This window comes from Hoplias malabaricus, chromosome 11 (genome assembly GCF_029633855.1).
Source record: "Hoplias malabaricus isolate fHopMal1 chromosome 11, fHopMal1.hap1, whole genome shotgun sequence".
In the NCBI taxonomy this organism is placed as follows: domain Eukaryota; kingdom Metazoa; phylum Chordata; class Actinopteri; order Characiformes; family Erythrinidae; genus Hoplias; species Hoplias malabaricus.
This window is the reverse complement of record NC_089810.1, coordinates 35,433,690-35,458,709: the sequence shown is the minus strand read 5'-3', so window position 1 is coordinate 35,458,709 and position 25,020 is coordinate 35,433,690. Positions and strand designations below refer to the sequence as shown.

General features: G+C 42.9%; 1 protein-coding gene across 2 annotated transcripts in view; it reads left to right on the top strand.

Annotated features, from left to right (window-relative positions):
* Positions 1-25,020, top strand: part of LOC136709282 (latent-transforming growth factor beta-binding protein 4) — a 71,266-nt gene that overhangs the window by 8,563 nt on the left and 37,683 nt on the right. For both annotated transcript variants that reach the window (XM_066684420.1, XM_066684419.1), the window contains exons 3-5: positions 892-1,309; positions 6,065-6,228; positions 15,136-15,342. In XM_066684420.1, coding sequence (XP_066540517.1) covers positions 892-1,309; positions 6,065-6,228; positions 15,136-15,342 — 789 coding nt within the window. The remainder of the gene's footprint in view (positions 1-891; positions 1,310-6,064; positions 6,229-15,135; positions 15,343-25,020) is intronic.

Sequence of the window (25,020 nt, the reverse complement as noted above, 5' to 3'; positions counted from 1 at the left end):
CGCCCATCCTTCACAGAGCAACACACACACATTCACTCACACCTACAAACACTTTTGAGTTGCCAATCCACCTACAAACGTATGGTTTTGGACTGTGGGAAGAAACCAGAGCACCCGGAGGAAACCCACACAGACACAGGGAGAACACACCAACTCCTCACAGACAGTCACCCGGAGGAAACCCACGCAGACGCAGGGAGAACGCACCAACTCCTCACAGACAGTCACCCGGAGGAAACCCACGCAGACGCAGGGAGAACGCACCAACTCCTCACAGACAGTCACCCGGAGGAAACCCACACAGACACTGGGAGAACGCACCAACTCCTCACAGACAGTCACCCGGAGGAAACCCACACAGTGACATTATAGGGCGGCACGGTGGCGCAGTAGGTAGTGACCTGGAGGTTTTGGGTTTGATTCCCGCTCCGGGTGACTGTCTGTGAGGAGTGTGGTGTGTTCTCCCTGTGTCTGCGTGGGTTTCCCCAGTTTCCTCCCACAGTCCAAAAACACACGTTGGTGGGTGAATTGGCGACTTAAAAGTATCCATAGGTGTGTGTGTGTGAGTGAATGTGTGTGTTGCCTGTGAAGGACTGGCGCCCCCTCCAGGGTGTATTCCTGCCTTGTGCCCAATGATTCCAGGTAGACTCTGGACCCACCACAACCCTGAACTGGATAAGATAATGAATGAATGAATGAAAGTGACATTATATGCATTGATTTTATCTTTTGGATTATTGTCTGTATTCATGCTCTGTTCCTTTAAGTCACAGATATGTTTCAATGAACTCTCTTCTAAAATGTCTTGTACATTAGTGTAACAGTGTCTCTCTCTCTCTCTCTCTCTCTCTCTCAACCCCTGCTCACCACCACCCCACCTCCTACATATAGCAAGGTGTCTTCCTCGTTGCCATAACAAAGCAGTGTGTCTGCAGCCGAATACCTGTCAGTGCCGTCCAGGTTTTTCCGGACATCGCTGTGAGCAAAGGGTTTGGTTCTGGACCCCGTCCAATGAGACCAGTACATTTCCAGCTTCCATAGAATCACCTGCTTCTGATAAATCTGTCACTCCTGTCATTCCCATCATTCCCAACACCATCAATACTGTAATTCCTGTCATTCCCAACACAAATAATATGCTCATTCCTATCACTGTCATTCATGTTACACTCCCTCCTGCTGTTCCTGTTATTCCCAGCACTCTCACTACAGTCACTCCTTTGGTCATTAAAACTGGCCTCTGGGGTAGTGGGAACGACTCCAGTTCTGATCGAAGGAGGAAAGACTCATTACACTGGCAACCTCTTAGGTAAGGTGCATTATTTTTCTTATTTATTTTTGAATTTTAGTCATGCATCATTCTGTAGTCTGCATAATGGCTGTATAAATTCCAAGCCTAAGCTGAATTTGACTGAGATTTTTGAAAATCCTGGTAGTTGTACCTAACACACACACACCCACACACACATACACACACACACACACACGCAAAGCCAAAAAACTGTAGCCTGAATGTCATTACTTTGTATGAAGGGTCGTTACAAGTCTGAAAATGAACCATGTTCCAAACATGCTACATGCTACAGCTAACATTTCTGCACACTGAAAAAACATCACATTGAAAGTTAGTCTACTATCAAATTTCAACACTTTTCCTCAAACAGGAACATAAAATCTCTTAACTTCTACTCTAGAGCAAGTGTTTTCTAGTCACATCAGTTCAGTGTGCAGCAGTATTTGTAGCAAAATTCTTATTTAGCTAGCTCACTAAATGGCCTCAGAATAGTTTTTTAAATGGCCTTCATTTTTCACTTATAGAAAAATGTCTGGGACATTAATGAATGTAAATCTTCAAATCTTACAGTTCCATTTAAAACAATACACACAAACACAGGTTTTTTATTTTTCTGTGATTTTTACACATGTCCGTGTCACTACAAGGTTGAGAATGGTCTTCCTGTCAAAAAAGCTGGACAATAGCACTATGGTCAATATTTCTTATCTTTTTGAGATATTACTAAACATTTTTGTCAATATTCCATTTTAGCATTTTAGCCAATTTGGGCTAATTGTATGCTAGTGTATTATGACTGTACTACCCTGTATTGTCTACAGGGGGCGCTCCTCTACTCCTGATTAAAGTGCTGTACTGTTTATTCATAACGCAGTACAGTTGGCTTAGGCCAGGACGTCCCTAGAGAAGGCGTGTGTGCATGTGTTTTTGAATGTGTGTGTGGGTGTGTTTGTACATTCTCAATCCAGTGGGCTTTTCTGTACGAATAAAAGATCTAGTGCCCTTGAATTAGTAAAAAAATGCTTTTTACAAAAGCTCCAATCTTTCTTCCGAGGTAAATAGTTTTAAACAGGAGTTTGTTTTCCTTTAGCTGCTGTAACAGTCTCTGCTCTTTTAGGAAGGCTTCACACTAGATTTAGTGAAACATTTCTGTGAGGATTTGATGCCATCCACATTAACATTAATGAGGTCATGGTAACTGTATTGGGTGGAGCTCCATCACTCCAGGAAATAGTTCCACTGCTGTACAGCCAAATGATGGAGGGCTTTATACCACTTCTGGCCATGCTTATCATAGGTCACTATGACTATGGGCTCATGAGCTACTGCATGACAGCACCTAATGTCTTCTAATGCTATAATATACACATTACTGACCTTGTCCACAGATGTGAGCTTGCATGTGTTTCAGCAAAAGAGAGAGGAAGAGACAGTGACAGTGTTTGTGTGAGTGTTTGAATTCAGTCCTCAAATAACCCTTCAGGTTCTCACACTGCTCCTTCATTTGAAAAAAGAAAAATAGGCCTCTCAGTAATATCTCTGACTCTTTGGCCAAGCTAAGCTTATCTCAGATTTATCATCATTTAACAGATTTATTACCATATAATGGGTTTCTTATTATTGGCTCTGGAGCCTGAGTGAATGCTGCCACTGAAACCTTTTCTACTGCATGGGAGATTACATTAAATGCAAAAAAATAAAAGGAGGGATTGATGATGCCTGTTAAATGAAAAATATAATCCTGTGTTATAGCTGGAGCTCTAGCTTTCATCTGAAGATCTGAACCCATTACTAAAGTAGTATATCTTGGATCATAATAGAGATATCTGCGCTGATCTCGGCTTGGTGCTTTGATATTTAATAGCAAATCTGCTTTTGTTTTTCCTTTCATTTCTTTGGCTTTGTTCATATTTTCTTTTTTATGTTTCTCTCTACTCCCTCTTTCTATATCTCTATTGCAAACAGTCCTCTCCATTTGTCTCATATGGGCCACTGGTCTAAAATATGGGGAGATGCCATTGTCTTGTTTGTTTATATTCAGTAGCTCGGCATCTTTCAATGTAGAACGGTGTGTTTGGGGAACAAAAATGGCTGTTGATTGTATGTGACTGAAGTTGAACTGTAAGTTTTATTCATTGTTTGATCTACCACAGAAACTCATTTGCTACTCGAGTTGTATAGTTTTATAGCATTTTGGGTCTGCGTTTACTTTCACGCAGTTACCACTCTCCTGAACTGTTCCAGCTACAGCAAAAATAAATGTCTATTGCGTACTTATGGAGCGAGAATAGCGCAATATCCTCATCTTGGTTCATGTTTTTCACCGTTTGGAAGTCTATATATTTGTCTAAAAATCTGCAGATACAGTTTCTGTGACATGATCAAAGAGAGAAAACCTAGCATACCGGACAGAGACTTGTTGTTTTTACCCATTTACTGACACCGGGGTTTCGTAAACACATTAGACTAGTTTTGAGCATGCAAACAGTCATAAAATCATAAAAGTCACCTTTAAGTATTTGTTCCTTGAGTAAACGATTCGATGTGGGGTGATCAGTTCTACATCACAAACATCAGCTCATCCGAAGGTTACTGGATGGAGCTCCATCACTCCAGAGAACTCTGTTCCACTGCTCCATAGTTCACTGAAAAATGAATGGTGCAAGCTACAGATGGTAAACATGTTTTGGCAGATTGACCACATTTGACGTTTGCTTTTTTTGTTGAACTATGGCTTTAAGCTGAGGAAGGAAAGGCTTGGCTTCACAGGACCAGCTCTCTCTCACACAATGGAGCTCGGACAGAGCTGACTGTGAATGTGTTTGTGGAAATTTAGCCTAAGAAACATTCAAGGTTTTACTGAAAGACTGCAACTTCCCCGTCCACAGAGAGGATGAGGCCTTTAGAAACATGTTTACAGCTTCTTTGGAACATAGGTCAGAGGCCATTAATTGTTTCAGATGCTATCAAGACGTTGGAAAGTAAATTTTAAGCAAATATTTACTATTTAATAGTAACTAATGTAACATTAATACATGGAGGGATTTTCTCTTTATTTTGTGTCTGGAACAGGAAATTTGTTTTCTTGGGAAAAATAAAGTGTTTTATACTTTATACCCCCCTCTGTAATGTTTTAACCTTTTCAGCCTGACCTCAGCCTTTCGGCTTTTACACAACCCTGTATACACATAATCATCACAGCACCGTTCGCTTTAATAAAACCAAATCAGAACTAAAATTAAATATTAAATACCTTTATAATGGTCTGTTTTTTCATCTCAGCTAATTATATTAGACATATTCATTAATTCATTATCTGTAACCGCTTATCCAAGTCAGGGTCGCGGTGGGTCCAGAGCCTACCTGGAATCATTGGGCACAAGGCGGGAATACACCCTGGAGGGGGCGCCAGTCCTTCACAGGGCAACACAGACACACACATTTGAGTCACCAATCCACCTACCAACGTGTGTTTTTGGACTGTGGGAGGAAACCAGAGCACCCAGAGGAAACCCACGCGGACACGGGGAGAACACACCAACTCCTCACAGACAGTCACCCGGAGCGGGAACCGAACCCACAACCTCCAGGCCCCTGGAGCTGTGTGACTGCGACACTACCTTCTGCACCACCGTGCCGCCCTTAGACATATTCAAACATAATCAAATATTGCACTTAAATATCTGTTAGCCCTTAAATACCAGACATAACTTCATTTACTCTGTGTCCCTACAGCAATGTGGTAAGTTCAAACACTTGTGTTTACTGGGTACTGTGCTGAATGTGCCTTAATTAAACCCAAAGCAAACATGTGTTTTCTGTTCCAAAAAAGCTGAAAAAAACATCTTAATATTTTAGAAATATGGTCAATTTCACTCTGTAAACATGGACACTGGTGCAGCTGTGAACATTTTGAGTCATTACATGGTTCATTTGGTGAATGTGCCAGATCCCATTAGTTTGCTGGATTACTCCAAGAGAAAATAATGAGCCGATAATAAATGAATGGAATATAATAAACACTCTCTTGACTTGGTACAGTAAACATGAGGAGGGGCATGACATCAGGTCTCAAGCTGTATGTACAGTATAAACATACTCAGAAAAAAAACATATTGCTAAAAACAGGGTCCTAATTCAGAGCCCCAGCATGATTTCTGAGTTAATTCTGACTGCTGAAGAAACCCCTTCTCTCGGATACATTAATAAATAAGCTCGATTGTGACTTTGCCATAGAGCAAACAAATTACACAACTACAAAAACACATTTCCACTTTTCCAGAGCCAAACAGAGACAGACTACAGAGACAAATGACATTTTGAAGCGAACTGCTCTTGTTATTAGGTTTGGCCCAGGATAGAACCCTGGGGCACACCATGGCTTTGAATTGCACATTTCAATCTTAAACATTGCTTGCATTCTATAATAGCCTGATAGTGAAATTGTAGCATTCCCACAGAAGACACTGAGGCAGGCAGCAGGTTTTCCACTTTAACGATGTAATCATACTTACAGCGCTGACAAGAGCTATATGGACACTGATGTAGAGTTCATTCTCTGCCTCACACTGAGGCTGAGGGAGACACAAAACAACATGATAGTAAATAGAACAAAATAAGGGAAACTGACATAAACACAAGAAACCAATAATGCAATAAACTGAATCTGTAAACACATTGAAAACTCACAAGAATTAACTAATGTTGTCATCAATGTATATCTAAATATGTGTGTGTGTGTGTGTGTGTGTGTGTGTGCCTGTATTCCAGTCTAAAGAAGACCCTGCTGAAAGGAGTGGGAGGCAGTAAAATCGCTGATATTCTCTTGAAACACATTGAAACAGAGAGGAACAGATTAAAGTCAGGAACACAGTCATCCAGCACAAAGTCTTTCCACACCCAGCGTGGACACTACACACTCATATACACTCCAGGTCAGTGTGTTTATTCATTTGTTTGTTGATTTATTCGGGTGTATGTGAGTGGGTGGGTGTTTCAAAATCAGATTACATCTTCAGAGATGAAACTAACTTGGCCCTTCTGGGATTTGTTTCTTCTCCTGTGCCAGTTTATCTGACAAATAACAGAAGTCTACCGCCATGTCTTATTTAAAGGGCTGTTGTCAAGTGAGTTGTGTTCACTGCAGTGTTCTTAGCTGCGTGCAGATGTGAGGATCTTTTTATGAATATATGACACCACTGGCCCAATCCTGGCATTGGCAGACCAAATCCGATCCAAAAAATAAAGACATCTACAGATGAATCATGGTCCAAATGTCCTAAACCAGATGTGGGATATGTCTGGTAAATATATAGCATTGCTGGCCCACTGTTGGCATTGGCATATGTATGTGAGCTAAGAGTGTCCCTGCTTATTTGACTGACAGGTCCGAAAAGAACTGAGGGCTATTTATGGCCAAGATAATAGCTGGAAAAAGCCTGCTTTTAAGTAACTAAATCTTAATTCATTCTATATGTGGTCTTGTGCGTGTGTTTTTTCTCCTTTATCTGCCGACTAGGAATGGACTGCTCAAGTCCTATCAGTTGGAGCAGTGTTATAAATCATGCACTAATCAGCTGTGAGAAGGGAGTGTGTGGTGTTTTTACAGAGTGTGCGAGAACTGAGAGAGACATCACTGAGTAATTAAGTAATAGAAAAGGGGGTTGAATCTATTTTAAAGAAACATTGCTCCTGTCTATATGAAGAGATCTGTGTATTCAGCATGAATTCTTGTAAATTCGCCATGGTTTGGATTTAAGCACAAAGTCTCTAAGATATTGCATTGTTTAGCTGAAACATTTTTTTAAGGGAACGTCTGCCCCCTACACCCTAGAGGGGGCGCCAGTGCTTCACAGGGCAACACACACACTCAGACCTACGGACACTTTTTGAGTCGCCAATCCACCTACCAACGTGTGTTTTTGGACCGTGGGAGGAAACCGGAGCCCCCGGAGGAAACCCACGCAGACACAGGGAGAACACACTCCTCACAGACAGTCACCCAGAGGACACCCACGCAGACACAGGGAGAACACACTCCTTACAGACAGTCACCCAGAGGACACCCACGCAGACACAGGGAGAACACACCACACTCCTCACAGACAGTCACCCAGAGGAAACCCACGCAGACACAGGGAGAACACACCCCACTCCTCACAGACAGTCACCAGGAGCGGGAATCGACCCACAACCTCCAGGTCCCTGGGGTTGTGTGACTGTGACACTACCTGCTGCTCCACCGTGCCGCCCCCATTTGTAATCATTTGTGATAAATCCCAAAAAAGTCCAGTCATGAAATTTCCTTACTGCTAAATATTACACAGGTAATTGTCAGTGGTATTATAACAAAATGGAAGCAGCTGGGGACAACATCAACTCTGCCATGAAGTGGTAAGCCACGTAAAATGACAGCGGATGCTGAGGCGCATAGCGCTCTCTACAGAGTCAATCGCTACAAACTCTCAAACATCATGTTGCCTTCAGATTAGCTCAAGAACAGTGCATAGAAGGCTTCATGATTTGGGATACCATGGCCGAGCAGCTGCATCCAAGCCATTAATCATATTAAACCCATTTTAAGAATGTGATGTCATTCAAGTTCTTTAATAACATTTAATTTTATGACTGTTCCCTGTATTCATTCATTCATTGTATGTAAGAGCTTGGCAAGTTCAGGGGCGCGGTGGGTCCGGAGCAAGGCAGGAACACACCCTGGAGGGGGCGCCAGTCCTTCACAGGGCAACACACACACTCACACATTCACTCACATCTATGGACACTTTAGAGTCACCAATCCACCTACCAACGTGTGGTGTGTGCTTAGCTGAACTTATGTGTGATTTTAGGTCCTTTACACCTTTATCTGCTACACAAAACATGGGAATTTATTTTTTAATTCATCTGAGAACTTACATTTACGCTTCGGCATAGCTGCCCGAGATGAGGGTAGGTACATGAGCTTTGCCTGACGTAAACAGGGACTACTGCCGTGCAGAATGACCAATTAAATGTTTACAGAGGAGGTTATTGACCAATAACAGTAGCTCTACAGTCAGACCGTCCAATCAGAAGATTATTAGGCTACTTCACCACGCCCCCTTCTCACTCAAGCGAACCAATCGGAGTAGGGGAGGGCGGGACTAGTTTGTGAACGAAACTTCTCGAAATTCTATGTAAGCTCTAGAAAAACAAAATGCCGGACGTTTGTGAAATTCCGCCCGGACATTTTTTTTAAGTCTAAAAAAGAGGACATGTCCGGGTAAAAGAGGACGTCTGGTCACCTCACTGTTACTGAATTAGCTTCTAGCTCCAGAGCTAAAGAAGGAAATATGCCTCGGCTGGGCGACTACATTTAAGGTTTATTTAAGCACAAACTTAAATACGAATACAGACTGCATGAAGTCTTCTGTCCATAGTCTGCAGTTCACCGCTCAGAAGTAATGTTATAATCAACACCTCCTCCACCATTACTATGTTTGTTTTGTCGTCAGAATCTTTCCCTTCTGGACTGCCCTCTAGTGGTTGTACTGGGGGTTAACATCCACGCCAACCTAAAGACATAAAGGGATATGTGGGCAGTGACGGTTACTGATATTTGAAGTTGATATATTAATTTACATCCATAAAATGAGTATAAAACGTCTTTATTGTAAATTAACTACTACGCGATACCTCACCTTGACCCAAAAAACAGTGGTCAAGCTTCTGTTTAACGTCATTCATAAACATGAGCCAATCTCCACATGCTGCACAGAGGTTTGTTTTTATATTGATTTCATTTGAGAAAACAGTCGTCTGCTGCACATTCCTGCGCTCTATAGTGTATCAGCGTAAAACAGTCACAGCCCAAGCCCGGCCGTGAGCAGGGTAGATCTTGTTTTAATTATTTGGCCTGTTTCCTAGTTTTCAGACCCTTAGAAGCGAGATAAGGCTATCTCAGTAAATTTTGCTAGCATATTCCATTGTAGCAGATTCCTGTGATTATTTCTCTTGGCTCAGAGGTGAGTGGGCTGTAATTACTCTGGATGAGGTGGATGTGGTTTGTTAATGGGAATGAAACCCTGAGCTGCTCTCCTCCATGACCTCAGCGTTTTGCACTCCCTAAAACAGGGAAAGAAAAGTTTGGTAATAGATTTATGCTTTATTATATTTGAATGTCAAATTATTAGCTAATTATAAGCCCTTCTTCTGCAGTGAAGGTGTATTAATAGACTATAAGCATCTCCAGCGTAACACCCTGACTGAGAGGTTCCAGCACCAGTGGAAGAGAACTAGTGAGACGAGGGACGTGTGCTCGTGGAAATATAAAAGGATCACTACTGAAGTCCAGATCTTACTGTAGACCATAAAGAACACGTCCAAGTTTCCAGCAGTGTGTAATGTCCAGAGGGAGCTCTTTAGGCTCTCAGCATTTTTGTGGATGAGGAGAAAGCCCTGATTTTTCATTCCTGACCCAGTTTTGGGGGCGATGTGTGAAACTGCCCCCTCACAGAATAATATATATAATGTGTGATTGTGTGTCACCCTGCATAGAACTGGCGCCCCCTACAGGTTGTGTTCCTGACTTGTGCTCAGTGATTCCAGGTAGGCTCCGGACCCACCGCGACCAAGTTACAAGTTATCGTAATGACTAATACGTCTGCCAGAGGGTTAAAAGCCCCGCAGCACTGGGATGTGGAGCAGTGGAACTGTGTCCTCTGGACATATGCAAGCTCCAGTACCTTTGGAATGATATGAAGTAATTTTGGGAAAACCAGTGTGCCCAATGATTGTGGGTAGTCTCCCGACACATCTCGACACTGAACAGGATTAAGCATTTACTGAAAATGAATGAATGAATGAATGAGAAGTGAATGAATGACCTTGGGAAGAGCTCCTGTGGATGAATGTTATTAGATGCTCACAGGAATGTTCCAACATGTTGTGTAAAATATTCCTGGTAGAGTACAAGCTGCTACAGCAATAAAAGTGGAAGAAAATTTTGACTATACGGTGGAAATTAAACTTCTGACCATGTCACATATTTACTCAAACTTTTCTGGTGCAATGATGCACCCCTTCTGAAGATGATGGAGTGAGGGGAAAAAACTACAACATGTTTGGCAGAGGCCCACCAGGACTGAGAATGACTTCTCTGGTGTAAGTTACAGTAGGGTACACTCTCAGAAAAAAAGGTACTGTGCAGGTACATTTTTCTCAAAAAGTTACACTTAAATAACAATGTAAATGTACTTTCCAAGGTACAACAATGGTTTTAAAGTTCATTTGTGTCCCCTTAACGTACATTACTTTCTCTTCTTCAGAAGGAGAGGTGAATATCTGTAATATTTCATTAAAGAACTGTGTAAAAAAAATAGAATAAAAGCAACATGAGAATGTAATCATTCATTTATTCATTCATTCATTCATTGTTTGTAACCCTTATCCAGTTCAGGGTCGGGGTGGGTCCAGAGCCTACCTGGAATCATTGGGCGCAAGGCAGGAAGGGGGCGCCAGTCCTTCACTAGGCAACACACACACACATTCATTCACACACTCGCACCTACAGACACTTTTGAGTCACCAATCCATCTACCAGTGTGTGCTTTTGGACTGTGGGAGGAAACCGGAGCACCCGGAGGAAACCCACAGGGAGAACACACCACACTCCTCACAGACAGTCACCTGGAGGAAACCCACACAGACACAGGGAGAACACACCACACTCCTTACAGACAGTCACCCGGAGGAAACCCACACAGACACAGGGAGAACACACAACACTCCTCACAGACAGTCACCCGGAGGAAACCCACAGGGAGAACACACCACACTCCTCACAGACAGTCACCTGGAGGAAACCCACACAGACACAGGGAGAACACGCCACACTCCTCACAGACAGTCACCCGGAGGAAACCCACAGGTAGAACACACCACACTCCTCACAGACAGTCACCCGGAGGAAACCCACAGGGAGAACACACCACACTCCTCACAGACAGTCACCTGGAGGAAACCCACACAGACACAGGGAGAACACACCACACTCCTCACAGACAGTCACCCGGAGGAAACCCACAGGGAGAACACACCACACTCCTCACAGACAGTCACCCGGAGGAAACCCACAGGGAGAACACACCACACTCCTCACAGACAGTCACCTGGAGGAAACCCACACAGACACAGGGAGAACACGCCACACTCCTCACAGACAGTCACCTGGAGGAAACCCACACAGACACAGGGAGAACACACCACACTCCTCACAGACAGTCACCTGGAGGAAACCCACACAGACACAGGGAGAACACACAACACTCCTCACAGACAGTCACCCGGAGGAAACCCACACAGACACAGGGAGAACACACCACACTCCTCACAGACAGTCACCTGGAGGAAACCCACACAGACACAGGGAGAACACACCACACTCCTCACAGACAGTCACCTGGAGGAAACCCACACAGACACAGGGAGAACACACAACACTCCTCACAGACAGTCACCCGGAGGAAACCCACAACCTCCATGACCCTGGATCTGTGTGACTGTTGCATATTTATTTCTTCCAGAATGTCTGTCAGTCAGAGCAGGCAAACCCGAGAGTCTAGGTGGAGCTTTATTGGTTAATAGTGCTGTATTTAAAAGTCTCCACCCAATGCAATTTAACCAATCACATTCATCCCTGCCTTTTGGCTGGTAACCAATTATGCTCCTTCCGCCTCAAAGGCAGTGCTCCCTCCAGAACCGCATTGAGTAGTGATTTTGCACATGTGCACAATTTGTCTGAGAGTTCACATGTAGAAAAAGACCTTAGAAAGAAGTCTTCAGCAGTCATGGATGTTTGTCTAATGCTGATGGATTCCCAGAGGATGAGAATCTCATAATTTAAGCATAGAATCAATGACATTGTAGAGCAGAGGCAAAGGAAACATTCAATCTGGATTTTGGTGTGTCACGAATACCCTGCCAAATGAGGATTCCTGTGTGACTCAGTGTGTTGATGTTGGCAGTGCTGATGGCCCCAAAGATATTCTTGTGGGGTTTTTTTGTTTTGTTTTGTTTCTCATCTGGTTTCATAGCTGTAAAATTAGAGAGTAAAGCACTGAAGAATGTTGTTATTATACAGATGTACACATGTAGTGTACAGAATTATGAAGTGCACTTTATGCTCAAAACTACTTGAAGGAGTAGTAATAAGGACTGTGTCTCTACTTTACTTGGAAAGCTATATATTAGAGGCTGAATTACTGTGAGGATTTGATAAACACAAGTGAGGTAGTCAGGCACTGATGCTGGATGATTAGTTCTCAATCACAAACCCATCCAATCTCTTAGAAGAAGCTGCATCACTACAAAGAACACAGTTCCACCTCTACAGCCCAATGCTGAGGGGGCTGTATACCTGTCTATACCATGCTTAGTACTGAGTATGTTGACACTGAACATGCTCCAGAGTGTCCTGTTTCATTTCATGTCTTTCTAAGTGAAAAACTGAATATCCATGTTCACTAATTATGAGGAATGTCTACACAAGATTTGTCCCAAACTGTGGCTTTCTTTCCCCTATGTGTAATGGTGTGTTTTGGGGGTCGAGGTGGTGGGGGATTTGGTGGAGTTTGTGAAAGAGTTCTTGTGTAGCCAGGGCCTATATGGATAAGGGAGTTGCATTAGTAATTACAATAATAATAACCCCCGACCCATGACATCACTAACTAAACAGGCAAAATGTCAGCCATTTTCTTTCTCGCTCTTAGAGACTGAAAGCACAGTTGTTGTTTTTTTTTTCCTTAACATCTATTGAGAATAATTTTCTCATAAGTTTTTTACCTTGAATTCCTGTTTTCTTCTAAACCTTAAATTGCAGTCTTTGACTTTTATCTACTGCTTTTGTTCTGGAGTTATACACACTGTGTTCACACGGAGGTCTCTGCAGTGTAGACAGTTCTGGAGAACTGCTGCTCTCACAGCAAAAAAACTCCCCCTAGGATTTGTTTTTATTCAGAAACGCCACATCTTTTAAGGTGGAAGGGTATGTACCGTGTTCTTGGTTGAAGTTTAACTTGTTTGTACGATTTTATTCAGTTTTTAAACGACAAGAGACACACATTTGTAACCTGAGCTGTTTAGTTTTGTCACTTTTGGCCTGCATTTAACGTCAAGGAAAGTTAGTGGTTGAAGTCTGTTCCACCTTAAGTATTGTATCTGAAACAGCAAATAATAAGTCAATGTTTCCCGTCTAAGGAGCAGAATAAAACAGCTTCAACAATTTCCATTCTTTTCATGGTTCTGAGGTCCAAACGCCACCAGAGGCTGTTTGTCAGCTGTGGTTCTGCCAACGATGAACAGAGAGGAAGGCTGAGCAATTCCAGACCAAGCCATATGTTGGTTTCCCATTTACTGAGCCAGGGCTTTGTATAAACATCAGATATTTTTTCAGTGCCAAACAGACCGGGGAGCTAGAATTTGGTAAGGAAACTTTCTCCAAAATGTATAAACGTGTATTAGACTTAAAGTCACTCATTATAAGGATTGTCCACCAATACCTGGACGTATAATTGTAACTGTTCTTATGCACTCTTATGAAAACACCTTTAAAAATCACTAATTTGGGGTTAATTTAGGCATAAAATGAGCTGTGGGTCATCCAAGTGGAGGCAAGTATCAGGATCTTCCCTGCAGTAGCGTGGCTAATTTACTGCTCCTCCAGGCCTTACTCCTCCACCAGGAATTTGGCAGTGTTGGGACAAACTGTTTTAGACACAGGTGCAGGGGATAAATCGGGTTCTTTCAGCAAATGGAGGCTTTTGAGGAAACTCCTACCCTGAACTCATTAACCTGAGGATTTTTAACACATACCCGAGCTGTGTTTATTCCCATTGCGCTGTAGCACTTGAGAAATAGTAAAAAGGTCGTAAACGTTTTTCACGTCAACATGCTCAAAGTCAAGAGTCCACCAGAAGAGCACGAAGCCCATTGTGCTGGGTTTAGCTGGAGGTTCAGTGAGAGACAAACCTGACCATATTGAAAACAGAGAATGACAAGAACACTTTTCCCTCCGTCCAAACATACACACATACACACACACACACACACACACACACACTTAGTTTTCCAAACATTGCTGACCTCATGCACATTAAGTGTGCCAGAGAAACTAATTCCAACTCACTCTCTCTCTCTCTCTCTCTCTCTCTCTCTCTCTCCACCCACTCTCTGGCTCATATTTGCTTGAGAGCTGAAAGAGTAGAGTTCAGTAGAGTGAGAGTCCAGCAGTGGAGGGGAGGATCTTATTGTGTGGAAAACCGATGGATATCGACTGTTACTAAAACTGGATTACATTTTTTTCAGTTTCCACGGAAATTTACTTTTGTAATTCAGGCACACACACACACACACACACACAACCACAGGTGTGAAGATAATAGAAAGGGTGGTCTATTTAATCTGTGTAGAGGAAAACGAGTTCCACAAAAACAGGTTTTTGGGTCATAATTTTGTTTTCTTTTTCTTTTTTTTAACTTCTCCAATTTTTTGCAATTTACACAAACCAGATTTTTTTGGTTTACATCTTATTTATATCTTTGTTTACATCTTGTTGTGTGGTTTGCTCAATCCACTGGATACCAGAACTCAAAAAACAAACACACACACACAAAAAAAAAGAAGAAATCTGAGAAAAGCAAAGACAGGAACTGCTGGGCTGTTTTCTGTGTGTGACTGTGAGGGAGAGAAAGTGTGTGTGTGAGAACATGTGCGTGTGCTTGTAATGTGTGCCTAAAGGGGACTCAAGATGTTTCTGAGGCTGACCGCGCTGCTGTACTTTGGCTTTGTTTTGTGGTGTCGTCCAGCTAGCGGTCAAGCGGCTGATGGCCAACGGACCTTTGGAATCCTTGGAAAATCAGAGAGAATAAAAGTCCTGTTCACTCCCACAGTCTGTCGACTGCGATGCTCCCAAAACCGCTGCACAAACTACTGCGAGCGGGGAAATATCACCACGATTTACAACAGCGACCAGCAGGGGCCACTCAGCTCGACATCCACTGGCTTCAGAATGTGTAAGTACCATCTATCTCCATCCGCTGGCCACTTTATCAGAAACACCCCCTTCTACTTCCCTGTGCTTTTCATTTTAATGAAACCACCCTTTGTTCTTCCACACACTGAACAATTTATTATAAACACCATTCTACTATCTCTACTCACTGGCCATTTTATTGGAAACACCTTTAAACTTCCAAACACTGGGCCGTTTGTTAGAAACACCCTCTTCTACTTCTCCTCACTGACAACTTTACTAAAAAAATCTTCAGAAACATTAGGTCATTGCGAGGTGAAACTGACCACTGATGAAGGACTAGAGGATGGAGAACACAAACTGAATCAACAGATCTACAGTCTCTAACTGTACATAATACAAGATAATACAAGAGATGGGTTCGCATTAAATGGCCTGTATTCTTATATTATAATGCATATCAAACATTATCACTACTCTGAAGTATATTACTGTAGAAGTGGTGTAGTTCTGAAAATGTTGTGTGGCTAAGGGTGCAGCAGGCAAAGAACAAGGAGAAGAAAGATTTTGTGCCTGCTCTGTGTGTGTGTGTGTGTGTGTTATGTCCAACAGTAAATGAGCTCCAGAAACACCCTGGCTTATTTCTACAAATCCACTGTAGTTTCACTCTGATTATGTGCGTGTGAGAAGTGTGTTGTGTTAAATGCCTGTATATGGTTCAGTTGTATATTTCACTGTAACACACACATTCTTTGAACATAAAAGAATTTCTAAAATTCATAAACTCTACACAGTATTATGTCAAACAATTCTGAACGGTTCAAAACGGTTCCAGGTTTAAACTGATCTTCTGTTTAGAATAAACCTGCACTTTCTCTCTCTCTCTCACACTCTCACGCAAACTCTCATCTGCAGAGCATGCAGGAAAAAGAAAAGAAAATGTTTCTTACACTAAATTCATAACATATACAAAGGATTGTTAGTAACAGCCTCTATACTGGAGCATTTCTGTGATGGCATTCTGCCACAAAATAATTAGCTGGGTCAGGTACTGATGTTGAATGATTAGTTCTGGGTCACAAACCGCTCTCCACACACCACTCCAAGTCATCTCAGAATACTGGATGGAGCTCCATTACTTCAGTGAACACAGAATACTCACAATTATCCATGGCTTTTTCTCACTGTGCAGCCCATATTTGCTGTGAAAATATTAGTTTAAAACATTAACCCCATTTTTCTTAAGACGATGGCTATAAGGAAGAAATGCACTATTGTAGGTCTGCAGTGGGCAGTGCTGTGCATATACCACTGGTCAGCAACTGACGACATTTCATTTGTTTATTGAGGCTGTAATATATATATATATTCATTCATTCATTATCCGCTTATCCAGTTCAGGGTCACGGTGGGTCCAGAGCCTACCTGGAATCATTGGGTGCAAGGTGGGAATTACACCCTGGAGGGGGCGCCCTTCCTTCACAGGGCAACACACACACACACATTCATTCAGACACTCACACCTACGGACACTTTTAAGTCACCAATCCACCTACCAACACACCACACTCCTCACAGACAGTCACCCGGAGGAAACCCACGCAGACACAGGGAGAACACACCACACTCCTCACAGACAGTCACCCGGAGGAAACCCACGCAGACACAGAGAGAACACACCACACTCCTCACAGACAGTCACCCGGAGGAAACCCACGCAGACACAGAGTGAACACACCACACTCCTCACAGACAGTCACCCGAAGGAAACCCACGCAGACACAGGGAGAACACACCACACTCCTCACAGACAGTCATTCGGAGGAAACCCACGCAGACACAGAGAGAACACACCACACTCCTCACAGACAGTCACCCGGAGGAAACCCACGCAGACACAGGGAGAACACACCACACTCCTCACAGACAGTCACCCGGAGGAAACCCACGCAGACACAGAGTGAACACACCACACTCCTCACAGACAGTCACCCGAAGGAAACCCACGCAGACACAGAGAGAACACACCACACTCCTCACAGACAGTCACCCGGAGGAAACCCACACCGACACAGGGAGAACACACCACACCCCTCACAGACAGTCACCCAGAGGAAACCCACGCAGACACAGAGAGAACACACCACACTCCTCACAGACAGTTACCCGAAGGAAACCCACGCAGACACAGGGAGAACACACCACACTCCTCACAGACAGTCACCCGGAGGAAACCCACGCAGACACAGAGAGAACACACCACACTCCTCACAGACAGTTACCCGGAGGAAACCCACACAGACACAGGGAGAACACACCACACTCCTCACAGACAGTCACCCGGAGCAAGACTTTAACCCACACCCTCCAGGTCCCTGAAGCTGTGTGACGGCGACACTACCTCATTAAAAGTCTCAGTTAATAATTATTGTTAATTATACAACACATGGAACTATAAGTAAGTGTTTTTGGGCCTTTCATTTGGATGTTCGGCGGAGTAATGGAAATGATGGACAGATATTTTTGGAGATGTGATTCAGGGCAGATGGAATTACATTTAAATCAATTTGGAAAAGTGGAAATTAATTGCCTACATGTGTTTGCCTCATGCATTGAGCATTAGAGACAATAGTTATATATATATAAGCTGTTTTCCTTTTTGCAGTGATTTTGCAGTCCTTTATGCAGTCATTAAAATCACACTTGAGGATTTGTATCCCCAAAACTTTAAAAGATACTCACATATGATTTGAACACATCATATGACAGTAGGAACTGTGCCAGAGATTTTCTAAAATCAGTGGAAATAATAGCTGGCATCTTTTTGTTTCTGGGGAAAGCGTAAATCTTGGCTCAGCCAATCAACAGACGTTTTGAGCTGTAAGCCAGTCATATCTCTACCTGACATCATTATTAACCATTTCAGAAATGGCATCAACAGAACTCAGTGGCTCAGGTTTGTGATCATTTTTGGCCATTTCTAAAAAGCATTGTCACAAAACATTCTTGTCATTAATAACACTGAAAATCTGACGTACCAACTATAGCCTTTTACTCCTACATACAGTAACACAATACAGATATATTCCACTGTTACCGCTTAGCCTTATAGATTCCTGTCTTGTGTCCAGTGTTTGCAGATCGCGTTGCAGGTCCTGGCAGGACGAAGGCAAACACACATGTTCAGCATCAGGACTGGGATAGTTTATGGTCAGAAATAGAAATATAGTTTCAAGATTTTTTAGGAGTCATCCAGTAGATGACGTTTGCATTAAAGGCTTCCCGAAAACGATATGAAACTCAAAGAATAGACTGGTGAAAGATGTAGATCTACTTTCCCTGTAACCAAATGCTCAGCTAACGTCTCCACTTTTCTGGGAAGTTTGAGAATTCTTTGGAGGATTTGATGGCATTCAGTGAGCTCAGGTACTGACGATGGATGATCAGTTCTGGAGCTAGTTCATAAAACACCACTACAACATGTCCCGAAGGTACTGGATGGAGCTCCTTCACTCCAAAGAAAGGCATTATTCCTCTCTGGTGAACTGTACCCTTTGGACATGGTCGCCATAGACTTGTGTCCTGATTAATACCCTTCATCTCGGAAGGGTTTGAGCACATATAATGTTTATATATGTTAATGATGTCTCATATATAACATTTTGAACTTGATCAGAAGGCAACAGTGTGGAGATACAGGTTCACTGATCTCGTCTGCTCTTTTTCACGTTCTTTGATTCTGGCAGGATTCAGGCCGCATGTGTCTTTAATTTACCTCCAAACATCTCTCCATCTGCAACCTCTCCCCCACTTTGTCCCTCTCTCTCTCTCTCTCTCTCTCTCTCTCTCTGAGTGTTAATGCATTCAGCCTTGAAGTGCACAGTCACATACCTGGAACGGGAGACGGAGAGAGAATGATGAAATCAGAGAGAGAGAGAGGAAAAGGGTAGGAAGAAAGATAAATGCAGAGAAAAGAGAAGGAGGGATAGAGGGAACACATGCACACTTTCTAGTCCTTCTTCTCCTAGATACTTTTCTAGCACTGCCCGTTTTATTCTTGTTTTAACAGTTTTAAGATGTGAGGAAAGGCCTCTCAAGCTGATATATAAACCCAGCAGGAGGATATGATGTCATCAGGAGCAGCTGGTGGTCTCCTCTCTGATTTGTTGTGTTGAGATATCAACACAAATGTGGGTCAAACCAAAAACCTCTCATCTCGTCTGTGTAAATACAATTATCAAATACACAAACAACAGAGACGTTCACACACACGCATACCTCAGTTGTTTATAACTGTGTTCTCTGGAGTGATGGAGCTCCATCCAGTACCTTTGGGCCGAGCTGGCGCCGTGTTAGTGATCCAGAACTAGTAATCTTGCACCAGTACCTGACCTCAGTCATGTTTCTGTGGCTGAGTTCCATCATGTCCTCACAGAAATGTTGCAGCATCTGGTGTAAAGCCTTTCCAGAAGTGTAGAAGCTGATACTGCATCGAAGAGGAAAGGCAAAGCATGATATCCTTCATTTCAGAAAACATCATGAACGAGGAGGTGTCCACTGTTTTCTGACTGTTTAATGTAGGTAAAAAAGTAAATAGTAAAAATGAATAATTACGTTTTTCAACAGGGGGTTTGTCGATTGGGGTTTACACACGTCAACAACACAAAGCTGTGGCAGTGTCACATTTGTCGTGTGTGCCCCCCGATTCGCAGTGGTTCACTGGGGCTGACTGGGTGGGCCTTGGTCCCATTTGGACCTGTGGACAAACCCCTGAGTCAGAAACTTCCAAGAATGAAGTCACTTTGAAAAAGGATTGCTGATTACATGTGCTGGTGGTGTTTGTGTGTTATGGCTGTCACATTTTTCTTCTCAATCTTAGATTGGGGTGTCGTCAGACTGACTTTAAAAGGTGCTGTGATTGAAAAAAGGGTGAGAAACACTGGTGTAGATCACCACACGTCACACTGTGCCCTTTGACACATTAATAAAGTGACTGGAGAAGTTTGAGGATTTATTTACCGCAGGTTTTTTGCGTGAGCTTTGAATTCAGGTTTGTTTTAAGCATCGTAGTTCCAGTACTAAACTAAAGAGTTGCTGTAAATTTGATTTACTGCCAGACTATTTTTTTTGTCTTGGCTGATTGACTACATTTGGGAAGAGGAGGGATGAAACTAGAAGGCTTTCATTTTTCACTGAACATTTTCTTTAAAGTTTCTTCAAGTGATGAACGATAATGGCCTGCAAGGATCAAAACAACATGATCGATTCCTTCATAAAGAATATTATTTACATTTTCCTCATAGCAATAATGGGCAAGACCAGAGTGGGTTTCCTGTTTTCTAGTAAGTCTTCTCAAGAGAAATCTGTCTAAAACCTGACCTCAGACGCACTGAAATGAACCAGTTTAAAGCAGACTTCTCTGAATGAGCTGAATGTTTCTGATCACATTCTTATTTAGCAAGCATCTCTTCAGAAATGAAGTCTGTAAATCAGGGGCTGGATCTTCTTCTTTTGGATCTTTGAGGAAGGCTTTATGCTCAATTTTAAAAACATTGCTGTGAGGATATTGTGGCATTTCGCCAAATAAAAATGAGTTTGGTCTGGTACTGGTCTACTGAAATTGCAGACTGGTCGCTCAAAATAGATTTCGTTGTAGCCCTGGCTGCCGAGAGCTGCTCCATAGATCAGTTCTTTTAGATGAAGTAAAATTGTAACAGAAAACACACATACGCGCACACACACGTGTACAGCATGTGTCCAGTCTCATGCCTCACCCCCCGCCCCTCTCCTGACATTACTATGGCAATGACCTCATACACTTAAAGCTAACAGCAGCCCAGCTGTGAGTGTGTTAGTGTGTGTGTTTACACTGCAGGCGGCTGAGGTTTATTAAATAAAAGAGATAAAGATGTGCAGTGTCTTTAAAACTTGGAACGAAGCTGAATCCAAACTCCATGAATTGTATAAACATTAAAGTGATAAATAACAATATAATAACATATTTTTTCATGTACAGTGACTTTCACAAGTCTTACTTTTGAAGTACACTGGCTCAGATTTGGTGTGGACACTGCATTTAAGTGGCCTCTGATAATACCACAATACGAACCCCATTTCCAAAAAAATTAAGATTCTATGTATATTTGTGAATTAATAACCAAATGCATCGATGTGGAAATGATTTAAACTTTATATTTAATTTGAAAACTGTGTAGGTTTTTTGGCCAATATATTTTCAATGTAAGTCAATGTAAAATAAATTTAATTAAGTAATTTGAAATTGAGGGCGGCACAGTGGCACAGCAGTTAGTGTCACAGTCACACAGCTCCAGGGACCTGGAGGTTGTGGGTTCAATTCCCGCTCCGGGTGACTGTCTGTGAGGAGTGTGGTGTGTTCTCCCTGTGTCTGCGTGGGTTTCCTCCGGATGACTGTCTGTAAGGAGTGTGGTGTGTTCTCCCTGTGTCTGTGTGGGTTTCCTCCGGGTGACTGTCTGTGAGGAGTGTGGTGTGTTCTCCCTGTGTCTGTGTGGGTTTCCTCCGGGTGGCTGTTGGTAAGGAGTGTGGTGTGTTCTCCCTGTGTCTGCGTGGGTTTCCTCCGGATGACTGTCTGTGAGGAGTGTGGTGTGTTCTCCCTGTGTCTGCGTCGGTTTCCTCCGGGTGACTGTCTGTGAGGAGTGTGGTGTCTTCTCCCTGTGTGTGCGTGGGTTTCCTCCGGGTGCTCCGATTTCCTCCCACAGTCCAAAAACACACGTTGCAGGTGGATTGGCGACTCAAAGGTGACCGTAGGTGTGAGTGTGCGAGTGAATGTGTGAGTGTGTGTGTTGCCCTGTGAAGGACTGGCGCCCCCTCCAGGGTGTATTCCCGCCTTGTGCCCAATTATTCCAGGTAGTCTCTGGACCCATCGTGGCCCTGAACTGGATAAGTGCTTACAGGTAATGAATGAATATATATAAATATAAATATATAAAAAGAAGGTATCCACAAACTTGTTTCAGTGTGGGATTGCAACATGAAATTTCATTTTGTTTACAATGGAAAATATTCAGACATTTATCAGGAACAACTTTCCAGAGCTTTTTAAAAGCACTTCCTCTGTTTATTAGAAAAACAAAACAAAACAAAACTCATGTTGAAATCTTTCCACAAAGGGCATCCAGAACTCTCAGAAACAATGGGGAACGATTAACACAGGCCTTCACACACTTTCAGATGTGTGTGACACACTTAAGTCCATTGAATTTGTTTCTAATTTCACCGTTGACCATACAACCTTCCTGTCCTACATCCCTGAGGAACAATGAAAACTATCAGGCAGTTTTCAGTTTGGTTGAACAGGGAGACCACCAAATCCATCTCACCTGAAGTCTGTCCCTAATTTTAATTGATCTAATTGTTCAGGTACACACTCCAGACAAGGTTGTTCCACAGGGTGGTATTCCTCTCTAGACACAGTGTCCGCTATGGGATGGGTGCAGCTTAAAATAACTGAAATTACATGTTCTAAAAAGTGTCTACAAACTTATGGACAACCAGTGTAAACGTAGGAGGAGAACACTTTAAAACGAGTTTAAACTGTTGCGTGTTTATTTCAGAGTGAGTGAGAACAGTCAGAAACAGAAAAACTCGGGCACACACACACACGCGTTCCAGATCACTCTTGATCTCCTCAGAGATGAGATCTGCCATAAAAATGATGGATACGTGTGGACCTTGGAAAGTGTTCAGCTTCCACTTCAGCATGGCTAACAGGCTCTGTGTTTTGTGTGTGTGTGTGTGTGTGTGTGTGTGTTTCTCTCTTCTATGTCCACTCACTGACCACTTTATTAGAAACACCACACCTCTATGTCCACTCACTGACCACTTTATTAGAAACACCACACCTCTATGTCCACTCACTGGCCACTTTATTGAAACACCACACCTCTATGTCCACTCACTAGCCACTTTATTGAAACACCACACCTCTATGTCCACTCACTGACCACTTTATTAGAAACACCACACCTCTATGTCCACTCACTGACCACTTTATTAGAAACACCACACCTCTATGTCCACTCACTGACCACTTTATTAGAAACACCACACCTCTATGTCCACTCACTGGCCACTTTATTGAAACACCACACCTCTATGTCCACTCACTAGCCACTTTATTGAAACACCACACCTCTATGTCCACACACTGACCACTTTATTAGAAACACCACACCTCTATGTCCTGTCACTGGCCACTTTATTAGAAACACCACACCTCTATGTCCACTCACTGACCACTTTATTAGAAACACCACACCTCTATGTCCACCCACTGACCAGTTTATTAGAAACACCACACCTCTATGTCCACTCACTAGCCACTTTATTAGAAACACCACACCTCTATGTCCACTCACTGACCACTTTGTTAGAAACACCACACCTCTATGTCCACTCAGTGGCCTCTTTATTAGAAACACCACATCTCTATGTCCACCCACTGACCACTTTATTAGAAACACCACACCTCTATGTCCTGTCACTGGCCACTTTATTAGAAACACCACACCTCTATGTCCACTCACTGGCCACTTTATTAGAAACACAACACCTCTATGTCCACTCACTTGCCACTTTATTAGAAACACCACACCTCTATGTCCACTCACTGACCACTTTATTAGAAACACCACACCTCTATGTCCACTCACTGACCACTTTATTAGAAACACCACACCTCTATGTCCACTCAGTGGCCTCTTTATTAGAAACACAACACCTCTATGTCCACCCACTGACCACTTTATTAGAAACACCACACCTCTATGTCCACTCACTGACCACTTTATTAGAAACACCACACATCTATGTCCACTCACTGGCCACTTTATTAGAAACACCACACCTCTATGTCCACTCACTGACCACTTTATTAGAAACACCACACCTCTATGTCCACTCACTGACCACTTTATTAGAAACACCACACCTCTATGTCCACTCACTGACCACTTTATTAGAAACACCACACATCTATGTCCACTCAGTGGCCACTTAATTAGAAACACCACACCTCTATGTCCACTCACTGACCACTTTATTAGAAACACCACACCTCTATGTCCACTCACTGGCCACTTTATTTGAAACACCACACCTCTATGTCCACTCACTAGCCACTTTATTGAAACACCACACCTCTATGTCCACTCACTGACCACTTTATTAGAAACACCACACCTCTATGTCCACTCACTGGCCACTTTATTTGAAACACCACACCTCTATGTCCACTCACTAGCCACTTTATTGAAACACTACACCTCTATGTCCACTCACTAGCCACTTTATTGAAACACCACACCTCTATGTCCACTCACTGACCACTTTATTAGAAACACCACACCTCTATGTCCTGTCACTGGCCACTTTATTTGAAACACCACACCTCTATGTCCACTCACTGACCACTTTATTAGAAACACCACACCTCTATGTCCACTCAGTGGCCTCTTTATTAGAAACACCACACATCTATGTCCACTCACTGGCCTCTTTATTAGAAACACCACACCTCTATGTCCACTCACTGACCACTTTATTAGAAACACCACACCTCTATGTCCACTCACTGACCACTTTATTAGAAACACCACACCTCTATGTCCACTCAGTGGCCTCTTTATTAGAAACACCACACCTCTATGTCCACCCACTGACCACTTTATTAGAAACACCA